Source organism: Salvelinus alpinus, chromosome 17 (genome assembly GCF_045679555.1).
Source record: "Salvelinus alpinus chromosome 17, SLU_Salpinus.1, whole genome shotgun sequence".
Taxonomy (NCBI): domain Eukaryota; kingdom Metazoa; phylum Chordata; class Actinopteri; order Salmoniformes; family Salmonidae; genus Salvelinus; species Salvelinus alpinus.
Window position 1 is genome coordinate 38,342,059 of NC_092102.1, and position 25,000 is coordinate 38,367,058.

General features: G+C 44.9%; 1 protein-coding gene across 2 annotated transcripts in view; it reads right to left on the minus strand.

Annotated features, from left to right (window-relative positions):
• Nucleotides 1–23,136, minus strand: part of LOC139542912 (sterile alpha motif domain-containing protein 10-like) — a 148,479-nt gene extending 125,343 nt beyond the window's left edge. The window contains exon 1 of one of the 2 annotated variants that reach the window (XM_071348891.1): nucleotides 22,792–23,136. In XM_071348891.1, the coding sequence (XP_071204992.1) occupies nucleotides 22,792–22,804 (13 nt within the window). In that variant the 5' untranslated portion in view covers nucleotides 22,805–23,136. The remainder of the gene's footprint in view (nucleotides 1–22,791) is intronic. The other variant, XM_071348890.1, reaches the window with a different exon arrangement.
• Between the last annotated feature and the right edge of the window lie 1,864 nt (nucleotides 23,137–25,000).

Genomic DNA, 25,000 nt, shown 5'->3' on the forward strand with positions numbered 1-25,000 from the left:
TGGGTCTTATCGTGATGGGTCGGATCGTGATGGGTCTGATCGTGATGGGTCTGATCGTGATGGGTCTGATCGTGATGGGTCTGATCGTGATGGGTCTGATCATGATGGGTCTGATCGTGATGGGTCTGATTGTGATGGGTCTAATCGTGATGGGTCTGATCGTGATGGGTCTGATCGTGATGGGTCTTATTGTGATGGGTCTGATCGTGATGGGTCTGATCGTGATGGGTCTTATCGTGATGGGTTTGATCGTGATGGGTCTGATCGTGATGGGTCTTATCGTGATGGGTCTGATCGTGATGGGTCTTATCGTGATGGGTCTTATCGTGATGGGTTTGATCGTGATGGGTCTTATCATGATGGGTCTTATCGTGATGGGTCTGATCGTGATGGGTCTGATCGTGATGGGTCTGATTGTGATGGGTCTTATCGTGATGGGTCTGATCATGATGGGTCTGATTGTGATGGGTCTTATCATGATGGGTCTGATCATTGTAATTTATGGGTCTGATCGTGATGGGTCTGATTGTGATGGGTCTGATTGTGATGGGTCTGATCGTGATGGGTCTGATTGTGATGGGTCTTATCGTGATGGGTCTGATCGTGATGGGTCTTATCGTGATGGGTTTGATCGTGATGGGTCTGATTGTGATGGGTCTTATCGTGATGGGTCTGATCGTGATGGGTCTTATCGTGATGGGTCTTATCGTGATGGGTTTGATCGTGATGGGTCTTATCGTGATGGGTCTTATCGTGATGGGTCTGATCGTGATGGGTCTGATCATGATGGGTCTGATTGTGATGGGTCTGATCGTGATGGGTCTGATCGTGATGGGTCTGATTGTGATGGGTCTTATCGTGATGGGTCTGATCGTGACGGGTCTGATTGTGATGGGTCTTATCATGATGGGTCTGATCATTGTAATTTCGTTCCCTTGTCTGTTACCTCTGTTGCTTTTCTTGCTTTCCTTTTCGTACCTTTTCACGGAGGCTTGAAGAGTGGGCTCTTTAAACATAACTGGGGGAAGAGACAGGAATAGGAGGGCTGTAGTGTATGAGTTTAGTAAGAGACAGGAATAGAAGGGCTGTAGTGTATGAGTTTAGGAAGAGACAGGAATAGGAGGACTGTAGTGTATGAGTTTAGTAAGAGACAGGAATAGAAGGGCTGTAGTGTATGAGTTTAGTAAGAGACAGGAATAGGAGGGCTGTAGTGCATGGGTTTAGTAAGAGACAGAAGTAGGAGGGCTGTAGTGTATGAGTTTAGGAAGAGACAGGAATAGGAGGACTGTAGTGTATGAGTTTAGTAAGAGACAGAAGTAGGAGGGCTGTAGTGTATGAATTTAGTAAGAGACAGAAGTAGGAAGGCTGTAGTGTATGAGTTTAGTAAGAGACAGAAGTAGGAGGACTGTAGTGTATGAGTTTAGTAAGAGACAGAAGTAGGAGGACTGTAGTGTATGAGTTTAGTAAGAGACAGAAGTAGGAGGACTGTAGTGTATGAGTTTAGTAAGAGACCGAAGTAGGAGGGCTGTAGTGTATGAGTTTAGGAAGAGACAGGAATAGGAGGACTGTAGTGTATGAGTTTAGTAAGAGACAGAAGTAGGAAGGCTGTAGTGTATGAATTTAGTAAGAGACAGAAGTAGGAGGATTGTAGTGTATGAGTTTAGTAAGAGACAGAAGTGGGAGGACTGTAGTGTATGAGTTTAGTAAGAGACAGAAGTAGGAGGACTGTAGTGAATGAGTTTAGTAAGAGACAGAAGTAGGAGGACTGTAGTGAATGAGTTTAGTAAGAGACAGAAGTAGGAGGACTGTAGTGTATGAGTTTAGTAAGAGACAGAAGTAGGAGGACTGTAGTGTATGAGTTTAGTAAGAGACCGAAGTAGGAGGGCTGTAGTGTATGAGTTTAGTAAGAGACAGAAGTAGGAGGACTGTAGTGTATGAGTTTAGTAAGAGACCGAAGTAGGAGGGCTGTAGTGTATGAGTTTAGGAAGAGACAGGAATAGGAGGACTGTAGTGTATGAGTTTAGTAAGAGACAGAAGTAGGAAGGCTGTAGTGTATGAGTTTAGTAAGAGACCGAAGTAGGAGGATTGTAGTGTATGAGTTTAGTAAGAGACAGAAGTGGGAGGACTGTAGTGTATGAGTTCAGTAAGAGACAGGAGTAGGAGGACTGTAGTGTATGAGTTTAGTAAGAGACAGAAGTGGGAGGACTGTAGTGTATGAGTTTAGTAAGAGACAGAAGTAGGAGGACTATAGTGTATGAGTTTAGTAGACCTGTGTTCTTACGGGAGACCCACAGTGATAGTGGTAATGAGGTAGTGTGTGGCATGGAGTGGGAGTATTTCCTCAGTCATGGGTCTAGTATAAGTACAGGTGTAGCAGTTCTGTTCTCATCAAACAAATATGTTGAAACAGTACAGAGAGGCTGCTGCCTATATACAGAGACTTGAAATCATTGGCCACTTTAATTGATGGAACACTAGTCACTTTGATAATGTCACTTTAATAATGTTTATATATCTTGCATTACTCATCTCATATGTATATACTGTATTCTATACTATTCTACTGTATCTTAGTCTATGCTGCTCGTCCATATATTTATATATTCTTCATTCCTTTCCTTTACATAGATTTGTGTGTATTGGGTATGTGTTGTGAAATTGTTAGATTTTACTTGTTAGATATTGGTGCACTGTCGGAACTAGAAGCACAAGCATTTCGCTACACCCGCAATAACATCTGCTAAACACGTGAATGTGACAAATACAATTTGATTTGATTTGAGTATGTGTAACCGATGTGAAATGGCTAGCTAGGTAGCGGTGGTGCGCGCTAGCAGCCATTCAGTCGGTGACGTCACTTGCTCTGAAACCTTGAAGTAGTGGTTCCCTTTGCTCTGCAAGGGCTGCGGCCTTTGTGGAGCGATGGGTGACGACGCTTCGTGGGTGTCAGTTGTTGATGTGTGCAGAGGGTCCTTGGTTCGCGCCCGGGTCGGGGCGAGGGGACGGACTAAAGTTAAACTGTTACATTGATGCTGTTGACCCGGATCACTGGTTGCTGCGGAAAAGGAGGAGGTCGAAAGGGGGGTGAATGTAACCGATGTGAAATGGCTAGCTAGGTAGCGGTGGTGCGCGCTAGCAGCCTTTCAGACGGTGACGTCACTTGCTCTGAAACCTTGAAGTAGTGGTTCCCCTTGCTCTGCAAGGGCCGCGGCCTTTGTGGAGCGATGGGTAACGATGCTTCGTGGGTGTCAGTTGTTGATGTGTGCAGAGAGTCCCTGGTTCGCGCCCGGGTCTGGGCGAGGGGACGGACTAAAGTTAAACTGTTACATATGGATTAGTAGATGTGTGGAGGGACAGACATCAAGGAGGGAGGACCTATACACGGGAAAAGGTAGTGGAGGGGAGGATTAGTGTAGCAAGGCTAAATAGGATCCATGTCAGTAAGGGGATCTGTAACATAGTTCTGGGCTCCTAGTGGTTTATCAGGATCCATGTCAGTAAGGGGATCTGTAACATAGTTCTGGGCTCCTAGCGGTTTATCAGGATCCATGTCAGTAAGGGCATATGTAACAGGGTTCTGGGCTTCTAGTGGTTTATCAGGATCCATGTCAGTAAGGGGATCTGTAACAGGGTTCTGGGCTTCTAGTGGTTTATCAGGATCCATGTCAGTAAGGGGATCTGTAACAGGGTTCTGGGCTCCTAGCGGTTTATCAGGATCTACGTCAGTAAGGGCATATGTAACAGGGTTCTGGGCTCCTAGCGGTTTATCAGGATCCATGTCAGTAAGGGGATCTGTAACAGGGTTCTGGGCTTCTAGTGGTTTATCAGGATCCATGTCAGTAAGGGGATCTGTAACAGGGTTCTGGGCTTCTAGTGGTTTATCAGGATCTATGTCAGTAAGGGGATCTGTAACAGGGTTCTGGGCTTCTAGTGGTTTATCAGGATCTATGTCAGTAAGGGGATCTGTAACAGGGTTCTGGGCTACTGGATCTGGGCTCCTAGTGGTTTATCAGGATCTATGTCAGTAAGGGGATCTGTAACAGGGTTCTGGGCTCCCGGATCTGGCCTAGTGGTTTTTCCGACCATGTGCTAACAGTTGAGTGTAGCTTGGCAGTTGTACCTCATCCGAGGTCTTACTGGCACTTTATTTCTAAATTATTGCATGATGCCTCATTTTGTGAGGGGTTTGATGTCTTTTAGGAGAGTTGGAAAGCGAGGAAAGCTGAGTTTGAGAACCTAAAATAATGGTGGGATGTGGGGATAACACAAGTAAGGTTGTTTTGCCAGCAGTACTCTGCCCATGGGACAGCTAAGATAAGGTCTACTATTCAGAAGTTGGAGTAGTATATTAGAGGCATTGAGGATAGCCTTATTGGGCAGCAGGATTTAGGGCTAGAGAGTTGAGGGCTAAGCAGATGCAGTGAGGGTCTTTTCTCCAGGATCAGGTAAATTGTGTGCTTATTAGAGCACGGATGACTACCCTGACAGAGGTGGATGCTCTGAGTGTGTTCTTCTTCCACCTGGAGGGGAAGTCGGCGCAGCAGAAGCAGATGTTCCATCTGCGGTGTCCTTCAGAGTCTGACTTTGGATCCAGCAGAGATGAGGAGGATGACTATGAACTTCTACGCACACCACTACGGTGACAGCAACACTGATCCACAGTGTGCTCAGGAGATTCTACAGAGGTTGCCTAAGCTCGGGTCTGAGCAGAGTGCTGGACTGGAGGGAGAACTAACAGTGGCTCTGCAGCAGCTCTCCCCAGGCTATGCGCCGGGGGTCAATGAACTGACAGCTGAGTTTTATATCGGTTTCTGGGGTGTACTGGGGAAGGACTTCTTAGAGGTCTTTTGGGAGTCCTTTGAGAGTTCTGAACTACCAGTCAGCTGCCAGCGGACAGTGCTGTCACTACTGCCGAAAAACTGGAGGCCAGTATTGTTGCTCTGCTTGTATTACAAATACAATAATGGACAACTTGTTTCTTTTGAGAGATGTGAAAGACATCACTAGGATGTATGATCAGGATCTAGGACTCATTTCGATAGATCAAGAAAAGGCTTTTGATAGAGTGTGTCATGCCTATCTGTTTCAGACCATGGAAGCGTTTGGCCTGGGTAGTGAGTTTAGATCATGGGTCAAGTTATTGCATTGTTGGGCCTCTGTTATGGTACAAGTGGGGGGAGGGCTGAGCCGGCCAGTCCCAGTAAGGAGAGGGATTAGGCAGGGGTGTCCACTCTCAGGTCAGCTCTACTGTTTAGCCATATAATCACTGCTGTGTAGGCTGATGGAGAGGCTGCAGGGGTAGTAGGCTGAGGGAGAGGCTGCAGGGGTAGTAGGCTGAGGGACAGGCTGCAGGGGTTGTAGGCTGAAGGAGAGGCTGAGGGAGAGGCTGCAGGGATAGTAGGCTGAGGGAGAGGCTGCAGGGGTAGTAGGCTGAGGGAGAGGCTGCGGGAGAGGCTGCAGGGATAGCAAGCTGAGGGAGAGGCTGCAGGGGTTGTAGGCTGAGAGAGAGGCTGCAGGGGTAGTAGGCTGAGGGAGAGGCTGCAGGGGTAGTAGGCTGAGGGAGAGGCTGCAGGGGTAGTAGGCTGAGTGAGAGGCTGCATGGGGTTGTAGGCTGAAGGAGAAGCTGCAGGGGTAGTAGGCTGAGGGAGAGGCTGAGGGGATTGTAGGCTGAGGGAGAGGCTGAGGGGGTTGTAGGCTGAGGGAGAGGCTGCAGGGGTAGTAGGCTGAGTGAGAGGCTGCATGGGGTTGTAGGCTGAGGGAGAGGCTGAGGGAGAGGCTGCAGGAGTTGTAGGCTGAGGGAGAGGCTGTAGGGGTTTTAGGCTGAGGGAGAGGCTGAGGGAGAGGCTGCAGGGGTTGTAGGCTGAGGGAGGGGCTGCAGGGGTAGTAGGCTGAGGGATAGACTGAGGGAGAGGCTGCAGGAGTTGTAGGCTGAGAGAGAGGCTGCAGGGGTAGTAGGCTGAGGGAGAGGCTGCAGGGGTAGTAGGCTGAGGGAGAGGCTGCAGGGGTAGTAGGCTGAGGGAGAGGCTGCAGGGGTTGTAGGCTGAGTGAGAGGCTGCATGGGGTTGTAGGCTGAGGGAGAGGCTGCAGGGGTAGTAGGCTGAGGGAGAGGCTGAGGGAGAGGCTGCAGGAGTTGTAGGCTGAGGGAGAGGCTGAAGGAGTTGTAGGCTGAGGGAGAGGCTGCAGGGGTTGTAGGCTGAGGGAGAGGCTGAGGGAGAGGCTGAAGGAGTTGTAGGCTGAGGGAGAGGCTGCAGGGGTTTTAGGCTGAGGGAGAGGCTGAGGGAGAGGCTGCAGGAGTTGTCAGTTCAGGGGTAGTAGGTGGGGAGACGGTTTCATTGTCAGCTTACGCTGATGATGTAACAGTGTTTGTTAGAGTGGAGGGAAATGTAGAAGAGGTTAGCAGGGCTTTAGTGTTGTTCGAGGGGGCGGCATCAGCTAAGGTGAACTAGGAGAAGAGTGAGGGTCTGATTATGGGGAGATGGGTCAGAGCAGGATCTCCTAGTCTTCCTGGGGGGCTACAGGGGGTCAGAGCAGGATCTCCTAGTCTTCCTGGGGGGTTACAGTGGGTCAGAGCAGGATCTCCTAGTCTTCCTGGGGGGTTACAGTGGGTCAGAGCAGGATCTCCTAGTCTTCATGGGGGGCTACAGTGGGTCAGAGCAGGATCTCCTAGTCTTCCTGGGGGGTTACAGTGGGTCAGAGCAGGATCTCCTAGTCTTCCTGGGGGGCTACAGTGGGTCAGAGCAGGATCTCCTAGTCTTCCTGGGGGGTTACAGTGGGTCAGAGCAGGATCTCCTAGTCTTCCTGGGGGGTTACAGTGGGTCAGAGCAGGATCTCCTAGTCTTCCTGGGGGGCTACAGTGGGTCAGAGCAGGATCTCCTAGTCTTCCTGGGGGGTTACAGTGGGTCAGAGCAGGATCTCCTAGTCTTCCTGGGGGGCTACAGTGGGTCAGAGCAGGATATCCTAGTCTTCCTGGGGGGCTACAGTGGGTCAGAGTAGGATCTCCTAGTCTTCCTGGGGGGCTACAGTGGGTCAGAGCAGGATCTCCTAGTCTTCCTGGGGGGGCTACAGTGGGTCAGAGCAGGATCTCCTAGTCTTCTTGGGAGGCTACAGTGGGTCAGAGTAGGATCTCCTAGTCTTCCTGGGGGGCTACAGTGGGTCAGAGCAGGATCTCCTAGTCTTCCTGGGGGGCTACAGTGGGGTAGAGTAGGATCTCCTAGTCTTCCTGGGGGGCTACAGTGGGGTAGAGTAGGCTCTCCTAGTCTTCCTGGGGGGCTACAGTGGGGTAGAGTAGGATCTCCTAGTATTCCTGGGGGGCTACAGTGGGGTAGAGTATGATCTCCTAATCTTCCTGGGGGTCTACAGTGGGGTAGAGTAGGATCTCCTAGTCTTCCTGGGGAGCTACAGTGGTGTAGAGTAGGATCTCCTAGTCTTCCTGGGGGGCTACAGTGGGGTAGAGTAGGGATGAAGTTCTTAGGGGTGTTCTTGGGGACCTCCGAGTTTCAGGAGAATAACTGGGAGAGGCTGGTGGATAAAATATGCGTTTAAGTTGTCTAAATGGCAGAGGTTGTTGCCGCTGGGCTCATTCAGAGAGCTGCTGGGGTCTAGGCAGAGACTGGACAGTCAAACTACGAATGACACTGACATACTTTCACCATTGCTGCAGGGGAATACCAGGAAGGTGAGGGAATTATATTATTGTTCAAGACTCCTGAGCTGGGGCCTTTTCCACAGTCAATAAAAAGACTCTGTATGCAGTGGCTGTGAAGGTGGCTCAGAAGGACCAGCTGCGTGGGCAGAGGGCAACGGGGTGGCCGGGGAGTTTGGGACCGGGCTCTTCTCTGAGAGGATGTTGGCGCTCCCTGTATAAGCCTCCCATAGAGAAGCGTATTGCTGGTCTCCATGGAGGATTATTCATGGGGCTATCGCGACCAATAGATATGTGTCGCCTGTTGATCCATCAGTGGGGAGGGGGTGTCATTTCTGAGGGGAGGAGGAAACAGTGCAGCATTTGTCTTTTTCTTGTGCCAGGTTGGTAGGAGTGTTTTCTGTCCTAGGAGAGTGGTGCACAGGCCTAAGGTTGGGGTTGACTATTAACCTACATGTTGGAAGGCCTCGGGATACTGTAGCCAATAGGTGTCGGGATTGCCTGGTAAACTACATGGTGGGGCAGGCAAAAATTTAAATATGTAAGACGAGGAAACACGAAACGAGGGGGGCGGGATGTAGGGACCCCAGAGCTGTGTTGCTGGGGCTGGTGCAGGCTCGGCTAAAACTATATGGGGGGCAGCGGGACTTTGTAGGGGTATATATATATATAAAGTATTCTCTCTCTTCATCCCGCTCCCTCTCTCTCTTTAGTCTGGAACCAGAAACTGCCCCAGCTGTTCTCCCTGTCCCCGTCCCACTCTCTCTCTTGCTTTCTTCCTCCATCTAATCTGGAACCAGATACTGTCCCAGCCGTTCTCACTGTTCCTGTCCCTATCTCTCTCTCTCCCTCTCTTTCTCGATCTTTGCTCTTCCTCTAGTCTGGAATCAGATACTGCCACAGCTGTTCTCCCTGTCCCCACCTCTCTCTCTCTCTCTAGTCTGGAACCAGATACTGCCCCAGCTGTTCTCCCTGTCCCCCCCCCCTCTCTCTCTCACTCCCTCCCTCCCTCCAGTCATTTCATTGCCATATGAGAAGCCATCATCCACCAGCTCATGCCCAGAAAATACAGCTTTAGGGTGAGACTGTGTGTGTGTGTGTGTGTGTGTGTGTGTGTGTGTGTGTGTGTGTGTGTGTGTGTGTGTGTGTGTGTGTGTGTGTGTGCGTGTGCGTGTGCGTGTGTGTGTGTGTGTGTGTGTGTGCGTGCGTGCGTGCGTGTGTGGAGCAAAGAGCGAATTTACACTCAATCAAGATATTTTGTTTTATTTTACTATTTTTACATTGTAGAATAATAGTGAAGACATAAAAACTATGAAATAACAAATATGGAATCATGCAGTAACCAAAAAAGTGTTAAACAAATCAATATATATTTTAGATTCTTCAAAGTAGCCACCCTTTGCCTTGATGACAGCTTTGCACACTCTTGGCATTCTCTCAACCAGCTTCACCTGGAATGATTTTCCAACAGTCTTGAAGGAGTTCCCACATATGATGTGGAGGCCAGGTCATCTGATACAGTACTCCATCACTCTCCTTCTTGGTCAAATAGCCCTTACACAGCCTGGAGGTGTGTTAGGTGATTGTTCTGTAAAACAAATGATAGTCTCACCAAGCGCAAACCAGATGGGATGGAGTATCGCTGCAGAATGCTGTGGTAGCCATGCTGGTTAAGTGCACCTTGAATTCCAAATAAATCACTGACAGTGTCACCAGCAAAGCACCACCACACCATCACACCTCCTCCTCCATGCTTCATGTTGGGAACCACACATGCAGAGATCATCCGTTTATCTACTCTGCGTCTCACAAAGACACGGCGGTTGGAAGCAATTTGACCATGAAGGCCTGATTCACACAGTCTCCTCTGAACAGTTGATGTTGAGATGTGTCTGTTTCTTGAACTCTGTGAAGCATTTATTTGGGCAGCAATCAGAGGTTGGTAACTCTAATGAACTTATCCTCTGTAGCAGAGGTAACTCAGGGTCTTAATTTCCTGTGGCAGTCCTCATGAGAGCCAGTTTCATCACAGCGCTTGATGGGTTTTGCAACTGCACTTAAAGAAACGTTCAAAGTTCTTGAAACTTTACGGCTTGACTGAACATCATGTCTTTAAGTAAAGATGGACTGTCATTTCTCTTTGTTTATTTGAGCTGTTCTTGCCATAATATGGATTTGGTATTTTACCAAATAGGGCTATCTTCTGTATACCAACCTTACCTTGTCACAACACAACTGACTGGCTGAAACGCATTAAGAAGGAAAGAAATTCTACAAATTAACTTTTAACAAGGCACACCTGTAATTGAAATGCATTCTAGCTGACTACCTCATGAAGCTGGTTGAGAGAAGGCCAAGAGTGTTTAAAGCTGTCATCAAGGCAAAGGGTGGCTACTTTGAAGAATCTCAAATATAAAATAAATTTTGATTTGTTTAACACTTTTTTGGTTACTAATTGATCCCATTTGGGTTATTTCATAGTTTTGATGTCTTCACTAATATTCTACAATATAGAAAATAGTAAAAATAAATAAAAACCCTTGAATGAGTAGGTGTGTCCAAACTTTTGACTGGTACTCTGTCTGTCTGTCTGTCTGTCTGTCTGTCTGTCTGTCTGTCTGTCTGTCTGTCTGTCTGTCTGTCTGTCTGTCTGTCTGTCTGTCTGTCTGTCTGTCTGTCTGTCTGTCTGTCTGTCTGTCTGTCTGTCTGTCTGTCTGTCTGTCTGTCTGTCTGTCTGTCTGTCTGTCTGTCTGTCTGTCTGTCTGTCTGTCTGTCTGTCTGTCTGTCTGTCTGGCTAGCTGGCTGGCTGGCTGGCTGGCTGGCTGGCTGTGTGTGTGTATGCGTGTGTTTGCATGTGTGTCTGTAAGTAAGAGGATGAGCCAGACGGACTGGATAACCAGTCTAAACACAGATAAGACACCCTGCTGAGAGAGTGGAAAGGAGGGATGGAGAGGGGGAAGAAATGTTACAGATGCTGTCAAAAAATACACAAGCATGCAGACACACACACGAACACACACACACACACACACACACACACACACACACACACACACACACACGAACACACGCACAAATGGCTGTGTCTGTGTCAGAGGGCTGATGCCAGAGAGATGGAGAGGGAATCTGTGACATCTGTGACAGAAACTGTGGCATTTGGTCACTAACACTAAAGACATTTAACACATCCATACATATACAGACAGGAGACAGCAACACACACACACACACACACACACACACACACACACACACACACACACACACACACACACACACACACACACACACACACACACACACACACACACACACACACACACACACACACACACACACACACACACACACACACACACACCCTTGCAGTCTCCTGTATCACCCTCTAAAGCCACCAAATGGCCAGCCTCCTGCTGGCAACGTCAACCAAAGGGAGAAAACAACAAAGAAAGTGTTTGTCTTAGCAAAACTAACACTAGCTCACCCTTTGAACCCTTTGGCTCTGCCAAACACACACACACAATACAGTTGAAGTCGGAGGTTTACATACACTTAGGTTGGAGTCATTAAAACTCGTTTTTCAATCACTCCACAAATTTCTTCTTAAAACAAACTATAGTTTTGGCAAGTCGGTTAGGACATCTACTTTGTGCATGAAACAAGTAATTTTTCCAACAATTGTTTACAGACAGATTATTTCACTTATAATTCACTGTATCACAATTCCAGTGGGTCAGAAGTTTACATTCACTAAGTTGACTGTGCCTTTAAACAGCTTGGAAAATTCCAGGAAATTATATCATGGCTTTAGAAGCTTCTGATAGTCTAATTGACATCCTTTTGAGTCAATTGGAGGTGTATCTGTGGATGTATTTCAAGGCCTACCTTCAAACTCATTGCCTCTTTGCTGGACATCATGGGAAAATCAAAAGAAATCAGCCAAGACCTCAGAAAACAAATTGTAGACCTGGTTCATCCAAACACTTGAAGGTACCACGTTCATCTGTACAAACAATAGTACGCAAGTATAAACACCATGGGACCACGCAGCCGTCATACCGCTCAGGAAGGAGACGCGTTCTGTCTCCTAGAGATTAACATATTTGGTGTGAAAAGCGCAAATCAATCCCAGAACAACAGCAAAGGACCCTGTGAAGATGCTGGAGGAAACAGGTACAACATTATCTATATCCACAGTAAAACGAGTCCTATATCGACATAACCTGAAAGGCCGCTCAGCAAGGAAGAAGCCACTGCTCCAAAACCGCCATAAAAAAGCCAGACTACGGTTTGCAACTGCACATGGGGACAAAGATCATACTTTTTGGAGAAATATGCTCTGGTCTGATGAAACAAAAGTAGAACTGTTTGGCCATAATGACCATCGTTATGTTTGGAAGAAAAAGGGGGAGGCTTGCAAGCCGAAAAACACCATCCCAACCGTGAAGCACGGGAGTGGCAGCATCATGTTGTGGGGTGCTTTGCTGCAGGAGGGACTGGTGCAGTTCACAAAATAGATGGCATCATGAGGGAGTGAAAATAATGTGGATATATTGAAGCAACATCTCAAGACATCAGTCAGGAAGTCAAAGCTTGGTTGCAAATGTCTTCCAAATGGACAATGACCCCAGCATACTTCCAAAGTTGCGTGTGCGAGCAAGGAGGCCTACAAACCTGACTCAGTTACACCAGCTCTGTCAGGAGGAATGGGCCAAAATTCACACAACTTATTGTGGGAAGCTTGTGGAAGGCTACCCGAAACGTTTGACCCAAGTTAAACAATTTCAAGGCAATGCTACCAAATACTAATTGAGTGTATGTAAACTTCTGACCCACTGGGAATGTGATGAAAGAAATAAAAGCTGAAAGAAATAATTCTCTCTACTATTATTCTGACATTTCACATTCTTAAAATAAAGTGGTGATCCTAACTGACCAAAGACAGGGAATTTTTACTCTGATTAAATGTCAGGAATTGTGAAAATGTGAGTTTAAATGTATTTGGCTAAGGTGTATGTAAACTTCCGACTTCAACTGTACCCTCCCTCACACACACATATATACACACACACACCCCTGTTCTGTGGATGACAGGATTAGTGTGGGTTACATGGTTGAGTGGGCAGATGACTGTGTGATATGATCTGCCCTGTGGAGAGTGTGTTAAAGACATGAGAAGCCTTGAGGAAAGGGTCACGCCTTTAGCTCCATTCTGGATACCGAACAACATACAGTGTCTCACACAGACAGTACCGTAGCTCTATTTTAACAAAACCAACACAATGGTAAATCTAAGTGCAGGCGGGAGCGCTATAGGTTCAGGGGTGTGTCAGAAATATTTGACTATTTTCACTACCACAATTATTGACGCACTTGCTGGCGTTGGCACGAAAGAGCTGCGTTTTGATGAATAAACAAGTTGTGGGTGTGCTCCATCAGAACATGCTCCATGGCCAAATATGTAGTTGCTTTAGGTTGTGTATTTACTGTCTGTTGTGTTGCCTTGGAGTCAACTCCAATTCCAATGTTAGTCCGTTTTAGTTAGTTAAATTGCTTACAGAAACAAAATAACAAAATGTAGACCTATCCCATCTTTGATAAATAGGTTAACTGGAACCTATCTGCAGTCTACATTGTTCTAAGTAATTGCATGTCTTCAATAGCATTCACACTGATATAGAGGCCTACTGTAAATTACATTATGGCTGAACAAGTACATGCCAAACATTATCAATGAGCAAGATTACATTTATTATTGATAAGTCCTAAAAAGAGAATGAATAATTAAATTCAAATTCTAAACAAAACAAAAACAAAAAACAACTTGTTTTAAATAGGCTATGACACTTACAAGCACCATCATTTCTTCCGGTGGGCATTTAATATTAAAACAACGCAGACTAGCCATGTATGTAAGGCCATCCATTAAGTCATGTGGGCTTGCCTACAACGCACAGGCAAAAAGGGAACGTCAGCTCACTGTTTTACTCCTCTCAAACTTTATATTTTAATAAAGCTTTGGTGATTAAGTAGTCTCAGGAGCCAAACCCGTTATCGACAGACTTGACTACTTCGCGATTGCATTGGGCAGACAAAAAAATGCCTTAATTGAGAGGAGGGGAGGCTATGCTTGGTTTTTAATCAAATAAAATGAAATAGGAAAAACATTAGTTTTTTAAAAATGTTTCTAAAGTAAACAGGCACCAAAAGCACATTAGACTATTCTTGTTCCATGTCATATGGGCAGTGTGCGTCACGGCTGGATAGGCTGCGTTGCTGCCGTCAAAATGCATGACATTACCAACTGTGTTTCCACTAAAACCAGTTTTTGGTTGATCTTAAATATCACTATCAGCGCAGCCTGAAATTAGCACTTTGGATCATGTTTTTAAGGCCACACCTTAAAATATTCCCACCCGCCCATCTGAGTAGCAACCGAGATGATATAAAACAGGTTATTTTTTATTTTATTTCTTGAACCTTTATTTTACTAGGAAAGTCAGTTAAGAACAAATTCTTATTTACAATGATGGCCTACCAAAAGGTAAAAGGCCTCCTGCAGGGACGGGGGCTGGGATTAAAAATAAATGTAATAAAAATATAGGACAAATCACACATCACGACAAGAGAGACAACACTACATAAAGAGAGACCTAAGACAACAACATAGCATGGCAGAAGCACATGACAACACAGCATGTTAGCAACACACCATGACAACAACATGGTAGCAACACAACACGGCAGCAGAACAAAATGGTAGCAGCACAAAACAGGGTACAAACATGATTGGGCACAGACAACAGCACAAAGGTCAAGAAGGTAGAGACAACAATACATCACGCAAAGCAGCCACAACTGTCAGTAAGAGTGTCCATGATTGAGTCTTTGAATGAAGAGATTGAGATAAAACTGTCCAGTTTGACTGTTTGTTGCAGCTCGTTCCAGTCACTAGCTGCAGCAAACTGAAAAGACAAGTGACCCAGGGATGTGTGTGCTTTGGGGACCTTTAACAGAATGTGACTGGCAGAACAGGTGTTGTATGTGGAGGATGAGGGCTGCAGTAGATATCTCAGATAGGGGGGAGTGAGGCCTAAGAGGGTTTTATAAATAAGCAACAACCAGTGGGTCTTGCAACAGGTATACAGAGATGACCAGTATACAGAAGAGTATGGAGTGCAGTGATGTGTCCTATAAGGAGCATTGGTGACAAATCTGATGGCCGAATGGTAAAGAACATCTAGGCTCTCGAGAGCACCCTCACCTGCTGATCTATAAATTACAACTCCATAATCTAGCATGGGTAGGATGGTCATCTGAATCAGGGTTAGTTTGGCAGCTGGGGTGAAAGAAGAGCGATTACAATAGAGGGAACCAAGTCTAGATGTAACCTTAGCCTGCAGCTTTGGTATGTACTGAGAGAAGGTCAGTGTACCGTCTAGCCATACTCCCAAGTACTTGTTTGAGGTGATTACCTCAAGCTCCAAACCCTCAGAGGTAGTAATCACACACGTGGGAAGAGGGCATTCTTCTTACCAAACCACATGACCTTTGTTTTGGAGGTGAGCTATATTGTTGATGTAAATTGAGAAAAGCGTGGGGCCTAGGATCGAGCCTTGGGGTACACCCTTGGTGACATGCAGTGGCTGAGACAGCAGAGGTTCTGACTTTATACACTGCACTCTTTGAGAGAGGTAGTTAGCAAACCAGGCGAAAGACCCCTCAGAGACACCAATACTCCTTATCCGGCCCACAAGAATGGAATGGTCTACCGTATCAAAAGCTTTGGCCAAGTCATAAAAATAGCAGCACAACATTGCTTAGAATCAAGGGCAATGGGGACATCAGTGAAGACCTTAAAGGTTGCAGTGACACATCCATAACCTGAGCGGAAACCAGATTGCATACCAGAGTGAATACTATAGACATCAAGAAAGCCAGTCAGTTGATTATTGACAAGTTTTTCCAACACATTTGATAAACAGGGCAAAATAGAAATAGGCCTATAACAGTTAGGATTATAAGTGATAAAGTGATATAAGATGGCGCCGAAGAGGATGGCTGACATTTTACATGCTCCTAACCAACTGTGCTATTTTGTTCGTTTTTTTGCGTTGTTTGTAACTTATTTTTTAACTTAATTGGTACATAATGTTGCTGCTACCGTCTCTTATGACCGAAAATAACTTCTGGACATCAGAACAGCGATTACTCACCTCGAACTGGAAGAAGCGTTTTCCTTTAACGAGTCCAACGGAAAGGGGCAGCAACCTTAAAGAAGGGGCAGCAACCTTAACCTCTTTAAGCTAGGGGGCAGTATTTTTATGATGCTAGAATATGCATATAATTGACCGATTAGGATAGAAAACACTCTAAAGTTTCCAAAACTGTCAAAATATTGTCTGTGAGTATAACAGAACTGATTTTGCAGGCGAAAACCTGAGGAAATCCAACCCGGAAGTGCCTTTTATTTGGAAAAATCCCTGTTCCATTGCTTGCCCATCCTCCATTTAAAGGGGTATCAACCAGATTCTTCCTCAGGATGTGATCAGGCTTTAGACATAGTTTCAAGCTTTTATTTTGAAAAATGAGCGAGATTTATCAAAACGCGTCAGGTGTCCTTTGATTAGTTCATGCGCACGAGAGTTGTAGCTCGACATTTTCTTTCTCTGTAGTATTGAATAGTTTACCGTCCGGTTGAAATATTATCGATTATGTATGTTAAAAACAACCTGAGGATTGATTATAAAAAACGTTTGACATGTTTCTACGAACATTACGGATACTTTTTGGAATTTTCGTCTGCCTTTCAGGACCGGCACGAGCCTGGGGTTTTCTGAACATAACGCGCAAACCAAATGGAGGTTTTTGGTTATAAAAATCATCTTTATCGAACAAAAATAACATTTATTGTGTAACTGGGAGTCATGAGTGCAAACATCCGAAGATCATCAATGGTAAGCGATTAATTTTATTGCTTTTCTGACTTTCGTGACCAAGCTAATTTGCTAATTTGCGCTCTTAATTTGTGTTCTTACTGTTTTGTCTAGTGATTGATAAACTCACAAATGCTTGGATTGCTTGAGCTGTAAAGCATATTTTCAAAATCTGACACAATAGGTGGATTAACAACAAGCTAAGCTGTGTTTTGGTATATTTCACTTGTGATTTCATGAAAATAAATATTTTTTGTATTTTTATTTTATTTGGCGCTCTGCAATTCAACGGTTGTTTACGAAAATGATCCTGTAAAAGGGATCCGTGTGCCAAGAGGTTAAAGAAGGGGCAGCAACCTTAAAGAAGGGGCAGCAACCTTAAAGAAGGGGCAGCAACCTTAAAGAAGGGGCAGCAACCTTAAAGAAGGGGCAGCAACCTTAAAGAAGGGGCAGCAACCTTAAAGAAGGGGCAGCAACCTTAAAGAAGGGGCAGCAACCTTAAAGAAGGGGCAGCAACCTTAAAGAAGGGGCAGCAACCTTAAAGAAGAAAGGATGGGGGGTCAAGTTTAAGGAGTTCCTTTAGCACCTCGGACTCAGTGACTGCCTGCAGGGAGAAACTTTGCAGAGTGGCAGGGGAAAAAGAGGGAGGAGCATCGGGGCTAGTTGTATTAGAAGGGGTGGGAGATGAGGAACTGTTGGACGGGCAAGGAGGCATGACTGAGTCAAATAGGAATCTTGTCTAATGAAGTGGTGATTAAAGAGCTCAGCCATGTGCTTCATGTCAGTAACAACCACATCATCAACTTTAAGAGACATGTGCAGCTGTGAGGAGGAGGGTTTATTCTCCAGGTCTTTAACCATTTTCCAGAACTTCTTGGGGTTAGACCCACAGAGAGAAAACTGCTCCTTCGTGTAACTAACTTTGGCCTCCAGATAGCCTGAGTGCCTTTCGCCAAATGCAATTCTTGAGGTGGAGTAACTCCGCAAGATCATGGTCGAACCAGGGGCTGAACCTGTTTTAAATTCTCATTTTCTTTATGGGGGCGTATCACTGAAAATATCAAAAAAGAAGGTCCAAGATTCTTCGACAGAGGGAATCAAGCTGATTCTATACCAATTTACAGAGAAGGAAGGCAGGCTTGCTCATTCAAGTTTTTTAGCAAGCGTCTATGACAAATCAGAACAGGATGTTTCACTGAGCAGCCATTACGAACACAGGCTGTCAAACACTGATCACTAAGGTCATTACAGAAAACCCCAGATTGGTACCTATCAGGATTATTTGTGAGGATAACATTGAGGAGAGTAGCCTTTTCTGTGTGTTTGGAGTCATACCTTGATTGGTAAAAATCTGGACTGGTAATATTCTGAAAAATATTTAGGAAGTCCCATTGCTTTAGGAATTGGTCAGGTGGTACAGGCCGGTGCTGATGGAGGACGATAACACCCCGCAACAGTCAACGAAGAGCTATTTGAAAGTTTAATGCTTAAAACCAGCAAATCAAATTGTTTGGGGACAGACTTGGTAGAGACAACCGAGCACTGAAGGTGATCCTTGGTAAAGATGGCCACTCCCTCACCTTTGGTTATAGCCAGAAAGGTTAACATCAGTATTTAAAACACTCTTTCTTAACCAAGTCTCAGTGATGACCAACACATCTGGATTGGAGCTGTGAACCCACACTTTCAATTGATCCATTTTAGGTAATAAGCTTCTAGTGTTAATGTGCAGAAAACCCAGGCTTTTACAAGAGCAGAAATCAGTGAAGCAGATATCAGAACACAAGTCGGAATTGGGGCTAGCAACAGTAGATGGGCCAGGGTGTACATTCACTGTATGTCTGCTTGGTGAGGTTAACATGAATACAAAGCCGGCGAGAGGTGGTTAGAATAGGATGGGGGGACAAAAGTCTGTGTAACCAATAGGAGAGTCAGAGTCCCGAGTGTGGGAACAAACATAGTATGTCCCACAGTAGGGTAAACAACAAAGTTCATAGTTAACAAAGCATGCAGGAGTCATGAGGCAAATAAAAAAATAGCAAAATGCACAAGAAATACAAAATAACGACTTGGGGCTAGCCATTGTAAGTTCAGAGTCACTCGCCTCAACAGTGCCTGTGGGCTGGAGGTGAGCGAAAGCTTGGGAGAGAGAGGTGGGAGTGTGGTGGGTGTACCTGTACCAGACAGGGGGAGACAAGCCAGGGCAGATGGTGATCAGATCGCCAGGTGGAATCCAAGCAGCAGTGCTTTATTTCTGGAGGCAGATTTCTTGTATAAAATGCCTCTGGATTTGGGAGGGGTAGCCTGTGAGACTCCTGCCATGTGTTGGGCTCAAAGGCTTTGACACTTTTCACTTCGCGCCTCAGTGCTAATTGAAGTTGTTTCTGGTCTGTCCAAAATTAGGTTGTAGGTTTGGAGTTTGATCTGAAGTGAAGGTTATGCTGTGGAGGGTAGCATCCTGTATATATCCCTCCTGAAAAATCTAAGTTTATCTAACTCCAAAACGATCTTATTGTTCAAAACATGTTGAAAAATGTGAGCTCACATGCAGCTGTGTGCTTTAATTTAGCATTCAGTCCTTATGAAGTAAATATATTAGTGTCATGTATTTTCTTGCCTTTTGAAAATTAAAGATAGCTTCAGACTAGACATTACTCACTCAGTTTCAGGTTGGATGGTGTTTTCAGGTTTCTGTTTGTTTGCCAGAGCATTTGCTGTATAGCTTGGGAATAATAGTCCAAAATCAGGTTGTAGGTTTGGAGTTTTGATTTGGAGTGAAGGTTATGTTGTAGAGGGTAGCATCCTGTATGTGTCCCTGCCAAAAAATACAAGTTTATATAACTCTAAATCTATATATTTTTTTAAAAACATGCTGAAAAATCTGGTCATGACCTCTCTCTCTCTCTCTCTCTCTCTGTCCTCTGTCTCTACTAAAGGACACCAATAATAAGAAGAGACTTCCTTGGGCCAAGAAACACGAGCAATGGACATCAGACCGGTGGAAATCTTTCCTACCACAGCATTCTGCAGCGATACGCCATCCCATCTGGTTTGCGCTTAGTGGGAGTATCATTTGTTTTTCAACAGGACAATGAATCAAAACACACCAATTTTTTTTTACCTGGGCTGGAAAATGCCAGTGCGCCAGTTTTTACATGATGAAAATGCAAATAATGTGCGTTTGACACTAGCACCGCCTTACGCCAGCTGAAAATAGAACCCTATGTCTGGGAGGCTGTTTGAATAGATAAACCAGGCCCCCTGTGTCCGTTCTGGAGTGTGAAGTCATGAGCTCTGAGGGTTGGCTACTGCGTAGAAACCTAGCGGTGCCAAAAGCCCTGGTCTGCCCTAGAAAACCTATGTAAATTACGATAGCCAGAACAGCCAAATGTATTTATTTTTTTCTGGACGTTTTGTGCTCCAAAATGTGTTTATTACGATCAAGTTTGATCCCCAGGGTCGAACTAAAGTTCGCAAAAAAATCTGGATATTTAATGAAATAGTGGTCCGTTCTAACTACTACATCGTCACACAGGACCATGTGCTGACACAGACTAATCATGGCCCGACAGACTATGAGGAGACGCTCTTTGCACGTGCACCTAAAGGGTTGTGGTGTGCCAGATGAGAGCACGCCTGTCAAGTGGAGATAAAGGGGCTGACCAATGTCTATGGGGTTTCTAGTATTGACGCCGACGTCATGTAGCAGCGTTGGGTTGACGCTTTCAGGCAGGATGAAAACAATGACATCCTTTGCTAGTTCCTTTGCTAGTTACGGCCAATTTCACCATGATCCTTAGCGTTTTTTTTGTGCCATTCAGCCCCATTCAGCAATACGGCGTGCTTCAAAATCAAATACTTCCAGCTTCATGCGTCATCGGGAATTTCCAAAGGAATATGTGGATGACATCAGTGCTATAACTATCTACAGGTTTCATAACCTATGAGATAAACAGACACTTTCAGTCAGAGGCCAACAATACATGGGTTGGTTATTATAATAGCTAACTACTGAATGGCCACTGACTCTAGATCAAAACTACCAGCTCCGGTCAGAGAACTGTAAAAGATTACAGTTGTAAAACCAGCGTCAGTTGTAATAACTGTCAAATGAATCTCCTCTTTTGACTGAATCGAAATGGAATTGACCACAACCCTGGACACAACCTCTCCAGGAGTGTATCTTTCAGTCCACACATCCACAGACACAGATATGGAGAGAAGAGGTTGAGAGGAGTGCGTGCGTGCGTGCGTGCGTGCGTGCGTGCGTGCGTGCGTGTGTGTGTGTGTGCATGCGTGCGTGTGTGAAAACACACACACTCTCTTGCCTGCTGGGCTTACCCATGCCTGTTTGTGGTGTGAAATAGGGGAGAAGAGGGTTCTAAGCCCAGCCGTGCTGCTCTCTCTCTGATAAGGGCCTTCTTTATACACACCGTGTGCTGCTTTTCACACAGGGACAATCAGTTGGGAGAAATGTTCAATTAAGAAAATTCTGTAAAGATTTGTCCGCATTTGTAATGTTGCGCCTACGAGACGTGACAATACAATCAGATGTCTTTGGAGATTCAACCAGACATCTCACCAACCTGATAACTTCAATTCTCCTTTGAGACGTGACGATACGGCCAGATGTCTTTGGAGATTCAACCATCTCTCAGGGCGGATGTCAAATAAATACACAAAAGGAAGACAACAGTGTTTAATTCTAATTCAGACATGGTAACTAGGTGAGCCTTCTGTGAGCTAATCAGTGACACGGATCAATGAAGTGACACCCAGAGACAACCAAGAGACACTGTGGATCCTGAGTCTGCAGGACTAGAGTTGCCAACCCCTGGTTTGGCAAAGCCTTCATATACCAAGACTACCCAAACTCATTAAAGATACAGTAGCACACACACAAACACACACACACACACACACAGTAATGCCATCGTGCAGGGTCAGCAGTGCAAAACTAATGATGCTTAAGTAAACTTCAGATTAATTATAGATAGGACAATATGTCTCTGTGCTGCAGCCTACCTCTACCTGCAGCCATGTTAATGAGGTGCTAACCTGCTCCAGCAGAGAAAGGGAGAGACTGACCTGACACTGCACTGGCCTGAAGGGAAGAAGGATCACTGACTAACTGATTATTCCTCTAATTACTCATTTAGCTAGTGGCTAGTATGATACTGTCCTACAGACAGTAGAGTGAAGAGAGAAAAATCACAATCTCAATGTCTAATGTCGGCTAGAATTAAATCAAACCAAATGAAGAACGCTAGATATGCTACCTATTTCAATGAATCCCAAAGAAACCTAAAGTTATAATCAAGTAATTATGTATTAGGATAGGCTATATGCTACCATTGGCTGTAAAATGAAGCAGAAAATATGCTGCCAAATTATTATCCAAAACTTTAGGAATGGAACAAATTCATTTATCCACTACGCATCCATCCCGTTTGAGGACCACTGTGAACAGTTCAACCGCTGCGAAATCCCCTCTGCTTTCCTTTCAGAACCACAATGAAACCCGCCCTATGGACAAGGGTCATGCGCTTCTCACGAAGACGGATGGACGGACATGGAGTATCTTGAGTGGGCTGTGGGCTAACGAATCAATTACTCAAACCATTAACAATGTGCTCAATAGAGAAATGCCACATCTCCTAAATACGATTCTGGATATGCTATTCCGGAACACCATGACAGCGATATGAAGTTCACCCATTAAAACCCAATAGGACACAGTCAAGCTCCTTATGAAAGAGAACTTAATGGACTGAGAGTACTGACACAAACCTCACCAAGCGGACATACAGTGACCAACTACTGATATACCAGGTCAAACTTCCTAGAAATGTTAACATGAGAAATCAGAACATTGCTCTGAGGGGAACTGTGAAAGACAATGTACTACGTTATTTCTCCTATATGGATTTTGACCTTTACGCAAAATTGACAAAGAACTGAGGATATCTCACAAGTCCCCCAGTTTATTGACATCGTAATGCATCCACCCTAATAAGCTGAGCAAACATGCTGTTATTGATGTTGAAAATATACCCCCCACAACCGATCTGTGAAAAAAAGAAGCCCCTATTGATTTAACCTAACGCTTAATACAAATATACACAGCCAATTACACATATCCTTATCTCTGTTTTAGAAAAGGTAGACCAATGATTTAAATGAGTAGTTTCATGAATGAAACAGCGCTCTTACCGTCCACAGCCATAGTCGGTTTCAGTGTGTATCTCTCCGTGGTTGCCTCAGTAATTGTCTCCCATTGCTTCTGTATCTGTCTGGCTAGCAGAGAGTATGCGCGTGAGACCGCACGATTTGGCAGTGTTTGTTTGTACTGCGCGTGTTTGTGCGTGTGTAGCTGTGTGTGAGGACCGGTGAAGACTACACGGACAGATAGTCAGAGCACACCGTCTCATCCGACCGTTTGTTTTCGGTAGTCCGCTGCCAACCGACTCCGTTGTTCTTAACTCCTCACCTTTTTTGTACATGACTGCGCCGAGAAACAAAAGGTCACCATTGAACACGCGCGAGTGCGCTGACATTGCGCACCCGCCCACTCTAGGCAATGAGATGGTTTATGCTACAAGATGAAGCCTTAAATATAATAATACATTCTGTAAAAATGAAACGTCCATTCAAATAGAAGAGAAAAGATGTATCCATTGGGGTAAAGCCTAGAGTAGGCTAGACCATAATATTACACAACAGTATTTTATTCAACCCCCATATTCCTTTCCTGTGTAATCTTCCTCAATGGCTGCAATTACCAAGATAGCAATAGATAAAACAGTTAAATAGCCTATGCTATTGGGAGTTCATTTAAAAAAAATCTAGATTTAACGAGACAAGTCAGTTAAAGAACAAATTCTTATTTTACAATGATGGCCTACCCCTCCCGTACCTTAACCCGGACGACGCTGGGCCAATTGTGCGCCACCCTATGGGACATTTGGTTAGATTCAAGAATAATCAAATGAATTGGACAAAGATAATTCATTCCAGGCATTGTGTTGTTACAGTAAATAGATTTGTCTGATCACAGAGGATGTCTGGACCTAGTTGTTCATCAACTGGATCCGTGTCTCCTGAACGAAAGAATCGGGATGAGAGGAGAGAAAAACATGAGTTGAGAACGCCGGATGTCAAAGTAAGACCTGAAGCCCTCAGCTTGACTTCTGCAGCTGCATTGACATTGGGGGACCTGCATTTCAACTACTTATCTAAATATAATAATAATACCAACAACAATAATATAATAATAACAATATATGCCATTTAATATTGGCATATATTAATATATGCCAAACACCATGTGCACCAGAAAACCACTATCTCTGTCTCTGCATGACTAGAACGCTACTGGCCTGTCACGCCCTGACCTTAGAGAGTTTTTTATGTCTCTATTTTGGTTTTGGTCAGGGTGTGATTTGGGTGGGCATTCTATGTTCATTTTTCTATGTGTTGTATTTCTTTGTTTTGGCCGGGTATGGTTCTCAATCAGGGACAGCTGTCTATCGTTGTCTCTGTTTGGGAACCATACTTAGGTAGCATTTTCCAACCTATGTTTTGTGGGTAGTTCTTTTCTGTTTAGTGTTCTGCACCTGACAGGACTGTTTCGGTTTCATTTATTCACTTTGTTATTTTGTTCTAGTGTTCAGTTTAATAAAATCATGAACACTTACCACGCTGCGCTTTGGTCCGATTTTTCCTCATCAGACGACGACGACCGTTACATGGCCATCATCTCTGTTGGATGAAAAACAACAGGATACACTGCACTACAATGGCCAAAGAAAGAAGAGAAAGAAAGAAGAGAAAGAAAGTGGAGAAAGTGTCTGTTTAAATGTAATCTGTCAACTCAGTGTGCTAATTGAGGGTGTGGGTTTTCAGATGTAAGATGCCAGCTATGGAGCGTTAGTGGTTTTTGTTGTACAGCACAGAGATCTAAGTTTTAAAGACTTCAAGGAATGTGAGTGCCTGTAGAAGATAATCTCCTGGGTGAAGACAAACAACACAGGACAAAGTACTGGTTCTCCCATCAAGGCTTCATCACAATATACAGTATATGCATAGAGTCGGTTCACGCACCGGTGCGTCAATCTAAGTAACATAATAAATAAATCCCAATTGAAATCAGTACTTTTAAGCTAGAGATATCTTCCTCTTTTTTTGCATTGGATGTGTCTCCATCCACCGCATCCTCTGATGTCATACATCCGCATCTGCGGTGAAAGGTGGAAGAGCTAGATAGGTGTTTGTCAGACCATGAGACACCCCAGAAAATGGGTCTTCTCACGAAAACGTCTGTAGAGTCCGAATGGTTTGACCTACAAAACTATTGACCACTCTATCGAAATGTGAGACTGTCACAAACACAATGGTGTTCTCTGTTTTGCTCTAAGACCCC